General features: G+C 42.2%; 1 protein-coding gene across 2 annotated transcripts in view; it reads right to left on the bottom strand.

Moving 5' to 3' along the window:
- Positions 1–12,328, bottom strand: part of ELP2 (elongator acetyltransferase complex subunit 2) — a 120,451-nt gene that overhangs the window by 17,729 nt on the left and 90,394 nt on the right. For both annotated transcript variants that reach the window (XM_026659236.1, XM_026659237.2), the window contains exons 17-18: positions 3,906–3,978; positions 3,166–3,358 (exon numbers count right to left, since the gene is read on the bottom strand). In XM_026659236.1, the coding sequence (XP_026515021.1) occupies positions 3,166–3,358; positions 3,906–3,978 (266 nt within the window). The remainder of the gene's footprint in view (positions 1–3,165; positions 3,359–3,905; positions 3,979–12,328) is intronic.

Here is a 12,328-nt window from a genome sequence, read left to right as displayed (position 1 = left end):
AAGAAAATCCCAGCGTGCAGCTTTCTATACAGTTCAGTGTTCTGAAAGATGCGTGCATGATGCACCTTCCCTGACCATGCTGCATTGATGTCAGTGAAACGGCCCTGGTGAGTCACTAGCACCTGCAAGACCATGGAGAAGTAGCCCTTTCGGTTGATGTACTCTGTTGCAAGACGGTTGGGGGGCCAAAATTCAGATGTGTTCCATCTAACGTCCCGCTGCAGTTAGGGAATCCCATTGCCTCAAAGCCATCAATTATTTCCTGCACATTACCGAGAGTTACAGTCCTTCATAGCAGGAGGTGATTAATGGCCCTGCACACTTGCATCACCTCCACCCCCACGGTGGACTTTCCCATTCAAAACTGATTTGCGACTGACCAGTAGCAAATGGAGTTGCCATCTTCCACACAGCGACTGCCACTTGCTTTTCCACAGTGAGGGCAGCTCTCGTTCTGGTGTCCTTGTGCCACAGTGCTGGGGCAAGCTCCACACACTGTTCCAGGATGGTGGATTTGTGCATCCGAAAGTTCTGCAGCCACTGCTCGTCATCCCATACATGCATCACGATGTGATCCCACCATTCAGAGCTTGTTTCCTGAGCCCAGTACCAATGGTCTACCGTGGCAGCAGCAATCTTGAATTATTTGTTTCCATGGTAGCCAGCAGGGCATGCATCACCGATTCACTCTCTGTTTTGCAGCTCATTAAATAACTGCAGGACCAGCCGCATTGTGTTCATAACACTCATCACCAGCCTGGTCAGTAGCTTAAGAGCCATGCTGTCAGGCAGAGATGGCAGGTGCACAGTTTACAAGGACTGTTGAAAAATGGCATGAAATGAAGTAGGAAGCCCATGGAATGATGGGATGGAAAGAACTGCATCACAGGACAGCGAACACGTTCCCGTGATGCACCGTGATCCATTCCCAGAGCTCCCAGAGGCAGAGGGTGACAGAGGGTGGTGAGTTGCACAGTGGGATAGCTACCCATGATGCAAAACACTGCCTGTCTACGCAAGAGCAACAATTGGGGACATGCTCTGCAGACACAAGTGACTTATGATCGTCAACATAACTTAAGTCGACTTAACTCTGTAGTGGAGACCCGGTCTTAGTTTTTAAACATAGGGCTCGGTACTGTCCCTTGAAATGCACTGTATATTTCATTTATTTGTAGCACACTTATTAAAATTTGTAAATACAAAGTATAATTATGCTACCATATTTGCCTCATGTAAGTTATAGATGTAGAAAAACCCTATGTAGAGTCCTGCGCAGATACAAAATTTATATCTGTGGATATAAAGTGGATATCCGTGGAGCTGCAGGGTTCTTCCAGGAACCGCAGCAACGAAAGCAGCAGCATGTCGGGCTGTCACTCTGCGTCTCCTGTCCAGGAGTGTGAGCCGCTTGCACATGCTTGCACCAGGGACAGCTGCCTGTGAGCCTAGTGCCCACCCCAGTGGGCAGGACTGGGGGCGATATAACCACACTGGAGGAGCTGCCCAGGCTGGGTGTTGGCTCCTGTAAGCGGCGGCCCAACATGCTGCTGCTTTTGTTGCTGTGGTTCCTGGTAGAGCCCTGCAGCTCTGCAGATATCCACTTTATATCTGTGGATATCCGCATCCGCAGATATAAATTTTGTATCCGTGTAGGAGTCTAACCCTAGGTCATCCAATCCATCAACCTGCAATGCAGCATATTTTTTAAGCGCTTTTTAAAACTAAAGTGGACAATGTGTTATGTTCTAGGATGGACCGCTCAGGTAAGAAACAACAATCACCCAGTCATAATGGACTTGATTTTCCAAGGCTGAAAGTCAAGTGAATCTCTTCTTATCAAATTCTCCTCTAACAAAGGACTTGATCAACATTACCAATATTTCCCAGGCAGGTCTACCAGACACATACCTGATCAGGGCCTGATTCTATGAAAATATTGTGGAGCTCAGTAACATTACACACCAACCACCTAGCAATTAGGTTCAAATCAGCAGCTGGTATAACTACAACAGCTTTCAGCATATGTATACGATGTTTGAGTAAAACACGCGCCACTAGGAGTTGGATCTTGCAGGATTTTCCAAGGCTGAAAGTCAAGTGAATCTCTTTTTATCAAATTCTCCTCTGACAGAGCCATGTTTGTAAAGTCAGTGTACCCTATAGAGCAGTGGCTCTCAACCTTTCAAGACTACTGTACCCCTTTCAGGAGTCTGATTTGTCTTGCGTACCCTCAAGTTTCACCTCACTTAAAACCAGAATAAAAATACAAAAGTGTCATAGCATACTATTACTGAAAAATAGCTTACTTCCTAATTTTTACCATATAATTATAAAATAAATCAATTGGAATATAAATATTGTACTTACATTTCAGTGTATAGAATACAGAGCAGTATAAACAAGTCATTGTCTATATGAAATTTTAGTTTGTACTGTCTTCACTAGTGCTTTTTATGTAGCCTGTTGTAAAACTAGGCAAATATCTAGATGAGCTGAAGTACCCCTGGAAAACCTCTGCGTATGCCCAGGAGAACACGTACCTCTGGTTGAGAACCACTGCTGTAGAGTGCATAGAAAGCATCAGAGAGGTGGGAAGTGGCTAATCTTATCAAGAAATACCGAACAGGTATACAGCCCTACTACACAAGTCCAACAGACTCTGAGCTGGACATCAGTCTAATAGTGTCCTTTAGCCTGCACAGGAGTGACAGACCACAACAAACAAATAACTTATTTAATGGATTATAGTTTTACAGTTCAGACCACACATCATAGGTTTCCCGTAACCAGTATTTTTTATAGCTCTGATTTACTGAAACCAAATCAAATTACTTGACAAAACCCAGAGATAGCACATCCTATATTCATATATTTTTATTTCAATACATGTTTTTTTTTTATTAATATGTTTATGCCTGGCTTTCTACATTTTAATCTACTTTGTGGCTGCTTCATACGACAATAAATGTACAGTATTTAAAAAGAACCATGTGAACAATTCTCTATTTCCTAAAGAGTGAAACAATAAAAGTATAACAAGATGTCACAGTGAGATATAACAGAATCTTATTAATTTATTGTTAAAATTGTTTTAAAAGCTAAACTGGTTTACTAGTTTCAATACCTCTTTTTGAATGGACACACCAATGCTATGTAGCTTACCTGACTGCAATGGTTTTTTATCTTGATTTTTCCACAGTGACCAATTTCTATCTCTGGAAACTGCTAATAAGAATTTGTCATCAGGAGAAAATGCCATCTGAGTAACGGTCAGATTGTGAAAAGACAAGCTTTGCAGCTGCTTCCAAGAAGTGGTGCTCCACAAAATAATTGCTGCGTGTTCTTTTTTGGAAGCCTGTAAGGACAGGGACAAAACCACTGAAAATGAAGGAAAGGAAACAAAAAACAAAATGACACCACCTTAAAATATTAGCATGATTTTTTAAATGCTTGCAACTGAGTTAGATTGAATTTTCCTCTAGGAAGTTCCAAGTTTTATTTTCACTCACATGCTACTATGATAGTAAGGATGTTTCCTGCTTAAACTTTCTACTAAACCCTGGAAGATGACAACAGTATATGTATGAATTCTGACAATTCACTTTCTTCGTAACTGGCTCAACACCAAAAATACCACAAATCATTTATTACTACTAATTTTTGTACATTCATTTGCACATGTCCATAAGGCCAAATATACCCATTTTATGGATGGACAAACTGTGGCACAGAAAAGTTAAGTGGCTTGCCCCGAGTCACTGGGACTCAAGTAGCAGAATGTAGACCACAATTTAGAATTCTGTCTCCCAATCCTGTGCTCTAACTTTTAGACCACAATCCTTGTCAATCTGATATCATATAACCCTTTTCAATAAATGGTGCTAAAATCTCTCTTTTCTTACCTTACATGCTGAGGCAACTATAGTTTTTGAATTGTTACAAGCAACACAAAATATTTCATAGCCATGTCCGTATCTGAAACAGAAAATAAAATTTGTTATACAGATTACACAATCTCAGTGATATGTTTCAAGATTTATATAGGTGTTTTTTTTAAAAACACCACTGAGGTGTAAATTATGAGGCAATCTCTAAAACAACAATATGAGTATGTAATCTCCTGCATTTTTCCCTCAGACCTCTAGATCAAATCAATAAAGGAAGCAGTATTTAAAAGGCAATTCAAACCCTTCACGAACAGAATAAAAACGAGTTTGCCATTTACTTTACTGTTGTTAAATATCTATATTACACTAATGGCTGGAGGACCCAATCAGAATCAGGGGCCCATTGTGCTAGGTGTTGTACAAACATATAAAGACAAAGTCCCTTACCCAAAGAGTTTACAATCTAAAAACGACAAATGACACACATGGTGGGGTTTTTTCATGGGTGGGGGAGGTACACAATTGTATATTAATACATGAACTCCCCCAACACAATACATGTACATCAACACAAATCAGCCAGTCTTTCCCCAATATCTTTTTTGCACAGTTCTAGAAAATCACATTCACTCACGTCTGGGGAACAGGGTGCTTGAAGGTTAGCATCCACTCTGAAGCACAGCCACAACATAGTATATTGTCTGAGGTGTATCACTGTTGTGCTAGTAGCAAAGTGTGAATGAGATTCTGGGTAGAGGACTAGAGGGTACACACTACTGGATGCCTTAACTTAGTCTGTTTTGTGTTAGGTATGTTATGTAAAGACTAACCTGAAGTGACACACAACATAGTGGTGTTATGTATTAATTTCCCAGATGTGGGGGGTTGGTTGGTTGGTTTTTTAAGATTTCGGAAGAGAGCTGCAATAAGAAGAACAGGATCTTTGTTAAGCTGTCGGATTGTCTTGGGACTTCACTTTCATGAAAGGGCACTTTTATGAAGGTTTTTTTTCTTCATGAAAGTAATCAGTGCTTTGCTGAAAATCTTCCTGTACAAACAACAAGAATGATGTTGGACTAGAGAGCCTCCCGCCCCCATGCTCTTGAGCGGGCTGAATCAATTCACAAAGAATAGGATCCTCAACCCAGCAGCTGTTGCTTTGCCTTGTTCTCTGTTCAATTGTTCTCAGCTGGTTGAAGAGCAAAGCACTGTTTTTCCCCCAGAAAGAGAGGATGAGTCCCAATTTAAGGGCAAAATAGAACTAGAAAGAACTTAGTATAAGGCCTTTCTACACTACACACTTTTGTCAACAAAACAGTGGATGTGTACACATTGAAATGTTCCTCCCACCGAAGTAACTTCCCTGCTCAGTTTTTCAGCATCCTTCTTGAACTGTGGACAGTCTCACCAGTGCAAACTACAGAAGTAAAATATCCTCTCCACTCCTTCTCGATATCCCCCGGTTTATACGTACAAGCATTATGTTAGCACTTTTGACCACAGTGTTGCACTGGAAGCTCGTGTTCAGCTGATTATACATCATGACTCCCATGTTCTTTTACGAGCCACTGCTTTACAAGTGTCTTCCTCCATTCTGCTGTGTATGGGCTACATTCTATCTTCATCGGGTTCTGCTGTCATCTACATTTCTTTATTACTGATAATCTTGTTAGCGCACATATTATTTTAATCCTTTCTTTCTAAAGGATATTTTTTATTATTTGTATTATACTAGTGATAAGAGGCCTCAGTGAGGATGTAAGCATAAGCTGCCTAATTAGCAGCAGCTGTTTTCCTCAAAGCAAAATTCAGATGGTCAACAAAATGTTTGTTAAAAACGAAGCCTAATTTGATAAAAATACAAATTAAAAAGAGAAAAAGCTGGGAACTTTGTCCTTCTATAGAAAGGACATATAAAGTGTAGCATGCATAGCCCCCAAAAGTCACCCTTGTCTTCCTAGCATTAATATGACTGTGTTCCATTCAAATATGAGATATCCCCAAATCCCCTGTTCTTCTGGACACTTAGATGTTTAATAACATGTTTTGCATTCTTTTCCTTTGAAGAAAAACAATTATTTTATTTCAGCACTTTCCCCTGCAAATGGGTGATTGTTTCCCTAGAGCTGTCCAAATTTTGAGCACCGGGCTCTTTCAATGGCATTTCTTATAAAATAATGTGGCTACCTGACTTTAAAGTAGGTATTATGACAAAACTGCCACTGAAATAAAACAGGTTTGTTTTTTAAAAATAATCATAAAGCATGATTAAGGTGGCAAACGTATATGGCAAGCAGGTGCAGCCACTAACTCTCTGGGAAGTTGTTGATGCAGTTCTTGGTTTTGAAAAGCTAGGGAAACCCTGCTCTACAGACTCTAAGCTGGAGGGATTCAATTGAGAGTGGTGGGAGATGAGGGTGGGTGTACTCAAGTATGGCATTCTTGCATCTCTCCAAGATGTCATCTTGTGCTCTAAAATCTAAGCTTTGTTTTAAAACAAGTATCTAACTGTCATGATTGCAAATAAAATCCTGTAAATTTGAACCAAGTGTAACACAGAATCATAGAAGATTAGTGTTGGAAGAGACTTCAGGAGGTCATCTAGTCCAACCCCCTGCTCAAAACAGGACCAATCCCAACTAAATCATCCCAGCCAGGGCTTTGTCAAGCTGGGCCTTAAAAACCTCTACGGATGGAGATTCCACCACCTCCCTAGGTAAACCATTCCAGTGCTTCACCACCCTCCTAGTGAAATAGTTTTTCCTAATATCCAACCTAGACCTTCCCCACTGCAACTTGAGACCATTGCTCCTTGTTATGTCATCTGCCACCACTGAGATCAGCCTAGCTCCATCCTCTTTGGAACTTCCTTCAGGTAGTTGAAGGCTGCTATCAAATCCCCCCTCACTCTTCTCTTCTGCAGACTAAATAAGCCCAGTTCCCTCAGCCTCTCCTCGTAAGTCATGTGCCCCAGCCCCCTGATCATTTTCGTTGCCCTCCGCTGGAGTCTCTCCAATTTGTCCACATCCCTTCTGTAGTGGGGGGACCAAAATTGGACACAATACTCTAGATGTGGCCTCACCAGTGCCGAGTAGAGGCTAATAATCACGTCCCTCGATTTGCTAGCAATGCTTCTACTAATGCAGCCCAATATGCCGTTAGCCTTCTTGGCAACAAGAGCACATTGTTGACTCACATCCAGCTTCTCGTCCACTGTAACCAGCCCAGGTCTTTTTCTGCAGAACTGCCGCTTAGCCAGTCGGTCCCCAACCTGTAGCAGTGCATGGGATTCTTCTCTGCACTTGTCCTTGTTGAATCTCATCAGATTTCTTGTGGCCTAATCCTCTAATTTGTCTAGGTCCCTCTGGACCCTATCCCTACCCTCCAGCGTATCTACCTCTCCCCCCAGCTTAGTGTCACCCACGAACTTGCTGAGGGTGCAATCTGTCCCATCATCCATATCATTAATGAAGATGTTGAACAAAACCGGCCCCAGGACCGACCCCCGGGGCACTCCACTTGATACCGGCTGCCAACTAGACATCGAGCCATTGATCACTACCCATTGAGCCCGACAATCTAGCTAGCTTTCTATCCACCTTATAGTCCGTTCATCCAATCCATACTTCTTTAACTTGCCGGCAAGAATACTGTGGGAGACCATATCAAAAGCTTTGCTAAAGTCAAGGTATATCATGTCCACCGCTTTCCTCATATCCACAGAGCCAGTTATCTCATCATAGAAGGCAATCAGGTTGGTGAGGCATGACTTGCCCTTGGTGAATATATGTTGACTGTTCCTCATCACCTTCCTTTCCTCCAAGTGCTTCAAAATGGATTCCTTGAGGACCTGCTCCATGATTTTTCCATGGACTGAGGTGAGGCTGACCAGTCCGTAATTCCTCAGATTCTCCTTCTTCCCTTTTTAAAAGATGGGTACTATATTCACCTTTTTCCAATCATCCAGGACCTCCTTCAATAGCCATGAGTTTTCAAAGATAATGGCCAATGGTTCTGCAATCACATCAGCCAACTCCCTCAGCACCCTCGGATGCACTGCATTCAGCCCCATGGACTTGTGCATGCCCAGCTTTTCTAAATAGTCCTTAACCTGTTCTTTCACCACTGGGGGCTGCTCACCTCCTCCCCGTACTGTGCTGCCCAGTGCAGCAGTCTGGGAGCTGACCTTGTCTGTGAAGACCAAGGCAAAAAAAAAACATTGAGTACTTCAGCTTTTTCCACATCATGGAAATGCCTCCCCCATTCAGTAAGGGTCCCACACTTTCCCTGACCTTCTTCTTGTTGCTAACATACCTGTAGAAACCTTTCTTGTTACCCTTCATATCCCTTGCTAGCTGCAACTCCAATTGTGCTTTGGCTTTCATGATTACACCCCTGCATGCTCGAGCAATATTTTTATACTCCTCTCTAGTTATCTGTCCAAGTTTCCACTTCTTGTAAGCTTCCTTTTTGTGTTTAAGCTCACCTAAGATTTCACTGTTAAGCCAAGCTGGTCGCCTGCCATATTTGCTATTCTTTCTGCACATCTGAGTTTGCAGTGAGGCTGAAACAAACGCTTGGAGGTATGAACTTCCCAGTTTGCCTCCAATGATCAAATGTCACCATTAACTATATCACGACTAATTAATTTATTTTGCACCATGAGTGAGTGATGCTTAGCACCACTTATTTTTTCCCCAATTAAGAAGGAGCCAAACCCCAGGAGGCCAGCAGAACACAAAGAGCATGCATGTGCATATATTCAAACATAATCAATCTACTATGGATAGCATCTGAAATGGGTGGGGTGTGATGGGGTGTGTACTCCACAGAGTTCCTTAATGAGTTAATGTGGGCCTGAGAGGCCAATTATGTTACCTGGCTGCACCTGGAGGGAGAGAGAGGCTTAACTGATCATGAAGCCCAGCTGGGCAGGAGCAATCTGGTTAGCATAAAGAGAGAATGTTCCAAGCAGAAAGTGGCTGAATGGCTGAAATGTAAGATACAAGGGGGGGGGGGGGGGGAGAAGAGAGAGAAGAAAGAGTACAAGCTGGCTCAAATGATGACATAGGCAAAAAAGCAAAGCTGAGAAAAGAAATAAGCCACAGTGTTATGATCACTAGCCATGGAAATAAGAATAGGTGACACTAATCCTGTGAAAGTAGCTGACTGAATTAAAAATATAATAGGGCATATAGTAAGAGCCAGAAGGTTGCAAGACGGGGATCTTTTAGTTGAATGTAAAAATAAAGAGCAGGCTCATAAATACTGCTAAAAACTAAAATTTTAGGGAAAGTTAAAATAACTTGCCAGCTACCAGAGTATTTGACAGAAACCAAGGAAGTAACATATGGGACACCGCTGGCACTGACTGATAAGAAGATAACAAAAAGCACAGGAGAAAACAGAGTGTTAGTAAGTAAATGTCTAATTAGTAAGGCTGCAATTTAGTCACGGAGGTCACGGAATCCATAACTTCCAAAGACCTCCATGACTTCAGCCAGTGCTGGCCCCTGCTGTCTGTGGAGGCAGGGAGCTGCGCGGTACCCCCACAGCTCCCAGCCACCAACCCCACATCTCTCCCACCACTCCCAGCCACCATGGGTGGCAAGGGGGATCTGCCACTCCCAGCCGCCGTGGGCAGCAGGGGGGACCCAGTGGCAGGGGGAATCATAGAATCATAGAATATCAGGGTTGGAAGGGACCTCAGTCCAACCCTCTGCTCAAAGTAGGACCAATCCCCAGTCAGATTTTTGCCCCCGATCCCTAAATGGCCCCCTCAAAGATTGAACTCACAACCCTGGGTTTAGCAGGCCAATGCTCAAACCACTGAGCTATCCCGCCCCCCCCACGGGTGGCCGAGGGGACCCCAGCAGCTCCCAGCCACAGCAGGAGGGGACCCTGGAGCTCCCAGGCCCCACCTCCCCACAGGCTACCCATTTTGTCCTGGGTATTTTTAGTAAAAGTGAAGGACAGGTCACTGGCTTCTGTGAATTTTTCATTATTGCCCGTGACCTGTCCGTGACTTTTACTAAAAATATCTGTGACAAAAACTTAGCCTTAATAATTAGTAAGAGAGGAGGAGAAAACAAACCATCAAACCATCAACAGCTGCACTGATTACATTTAAGGAAAGGACTCTTCCTTAAGGTATCAGATATTTAGAATCAAGTCCATATATCCCACCACCCCTAAGGTGTTATATGTTCCAATGGTAAGGGTATGTTGCAAATGTTTGTAGAGGGCAAACGAGTTGCAGTAAACGTGAGGGGTAAGCATCCCTATGAAAACTATATAGAAGGGGTGGAGGTCGGTGCAGTGACTGTGGTGGAAGTCACCGATGGGCATACAGAGGGACACATTGTGGCGAGACAAGCTGAAGATATACAAAAGATGAAGACTGTTAACATATCTTATGCAGAAGCTGAAAAGACATCAGGCAAAAAAGGAAAAGAAAAGCAGCCCAGAAAAAGGGGAACTGCAGATACAGCCTCATTCTATAAAGAATATGATAAACATTGCAGAAGAAACAAGCAATAATATATTAGCAGTGAAAAAGGGAGGTTTATTGCATTTATGATAGAAGTGATAAACTGTGCATTAGAAACAAGGGGAAAATCAGAAAAAATGAAAATGAAAAGCAAGGAAAGTGGAAAAATTCTTGTATGTTAGTAATCTGTCAATGGATCATATTCATGCAATCCTGAATGAGGGTAATGGTGAAATATGACTAGTATAGGAATCATAGTCTTCTGTTGGAATCCACACAATTTGATAGCACATGGTCAAGAACTAAAAGAAAATATACTGGAAATAAGAACTAAACCAGATACTGTATCCAGGAAACATGGATGGTTGGAAAACTTTTTAAAATTCCAGGGTATATTGCCTTTAGGCAAAACTGAAAACTAGGTACAGGAGGAGGTGTTTGTACTTTCATTAGGGAAAGATTAAACTACATAGAAGTAAGTCTTGAATATAGTGCTGTTGAGATCCCAATGCAAAAGAGAAATATTTCTTTAAGGATTTATAATACCTATAACCTGTGTGGGAAATTAGAAAGCTCAGAATCACAAGAAACAGTGAAGAATGGTAAAAGACCATGTATTACATGAGGTGATCTAAATGGTCATAATAATTTATGGGAAGTAGGACAACTGATCGTAACGGCACATGCCTAGAAAGATTTAATAGACAAAAACAATCTACAGGTTTTAACTGATGGAACCCCAACTAGATTTAATGCACCAGATGGTAGGTTTTCTTGCTTAGACCTGGGAATAACAACAGCAGTTATTGCAAGCAAATGCAACTGGGAAATATATATGGAAGGAGGAATGGGGAGTGATCATTTCCCTTTACTTTTCAAGGACAAGGTAAGGCTGGAGGTAATGGAAAATTACCCACCTAGAATTTTCAGAAAGCTAACTGGGAACTTTTCACAAGTAAAATATACTGAATCTGTGAATGATCACTGTGTGAGTGTTGACACAGAGAATTTCAATGACAACGTAATAAAGAGGATAATAGCAGCAGCTACTATAGCCATATCTAAGATATTAAAATACCCCAAAACTAAAAACTCACTTCCAGGGTGGAATGAGGAGTGTGAAATGTCAGTTAAAAAATAAAGCTTATAAGAAAGCAAAAATTTACTATGAACAGTGAAGATCTAATGAAGTATAAAAGAAGTAAGGCAATACCACAAAGCATTGTAACAAAATCAAAGAAAGTTGGAGGAAGTATTGTGAAAGGTTAAATAAAGATATCAAAGCATCAGAAATATACCAGAAAATCAGAATGAAGGAAGGAATTCAGAATAAGAGAAATTACATCTCAGGTTTTATTGGAACTGACAAAATAGTTAGAAGTTCTGATAATGAGAAAGCAGAAGTTTTAGAAGAAACTTTGAAGGGTGAGTAATGATGAAAATCAAAGTGCAGTTTGCCTCCAGATTAAAATAATTCATTGAAGATCTATAATGTAGTTGGGGAAAACATGAAGCTACTATATTGAGTACAAGTTTTATAATATGCAGGCACTATAGAAAGCTATTGATATAAGCAAAACTATGTACCCAGGCAAAGATAAAATCTGCAATATTGCGACTACAGGGAGAGAAAGTCTACAGTCAGTATCCCAGGCACTAAATGGTGGACATATCTGGAAGGCACAGGACTGGAGCAAGCATCTGTGGCTGACCAGGGCCGGCTCTAGGATTTTTGCCGCCTAAGGCAAAAACAATTTTGGCCGCCCCTCCCCCGTTTTTTAATTACCCCACCCCCGGCCCAGCCTCAACTCCGCCCCTTCCCTGCCTCCTCCCCCCAGGCTCTCAAGCCTAGGAGGGAGGGGGAGAAGCGGCGCCCGCGCCGCGGCCACTCGGAGTCTCCTCCTCTCTCCCAGGTTTGAGAGCCTGGGAGGGAGGGGGAGACTCCGAG

The sequence above is a fragment of the Terrapene carolina genome, unplaced genomic scaffold (genome assembly GCF_002925995.2).
Source record: "Terrapene carolina triunguis isolate 2854851 unplaced genomic scaffold, T_m_triunguis-2.0 Scaffold613, whole genome shotgun sequence".
NCBI lineage: Eukaryota > Metazoa > Chordata > Testudines > Emydidae > Terrapene > Terrapene triunguis.
The sequence above is the reverse complement of the archived record's forward strand: the minus strand, read 5'-3'. Positions and strand labels throughout refer to the sequence as shown.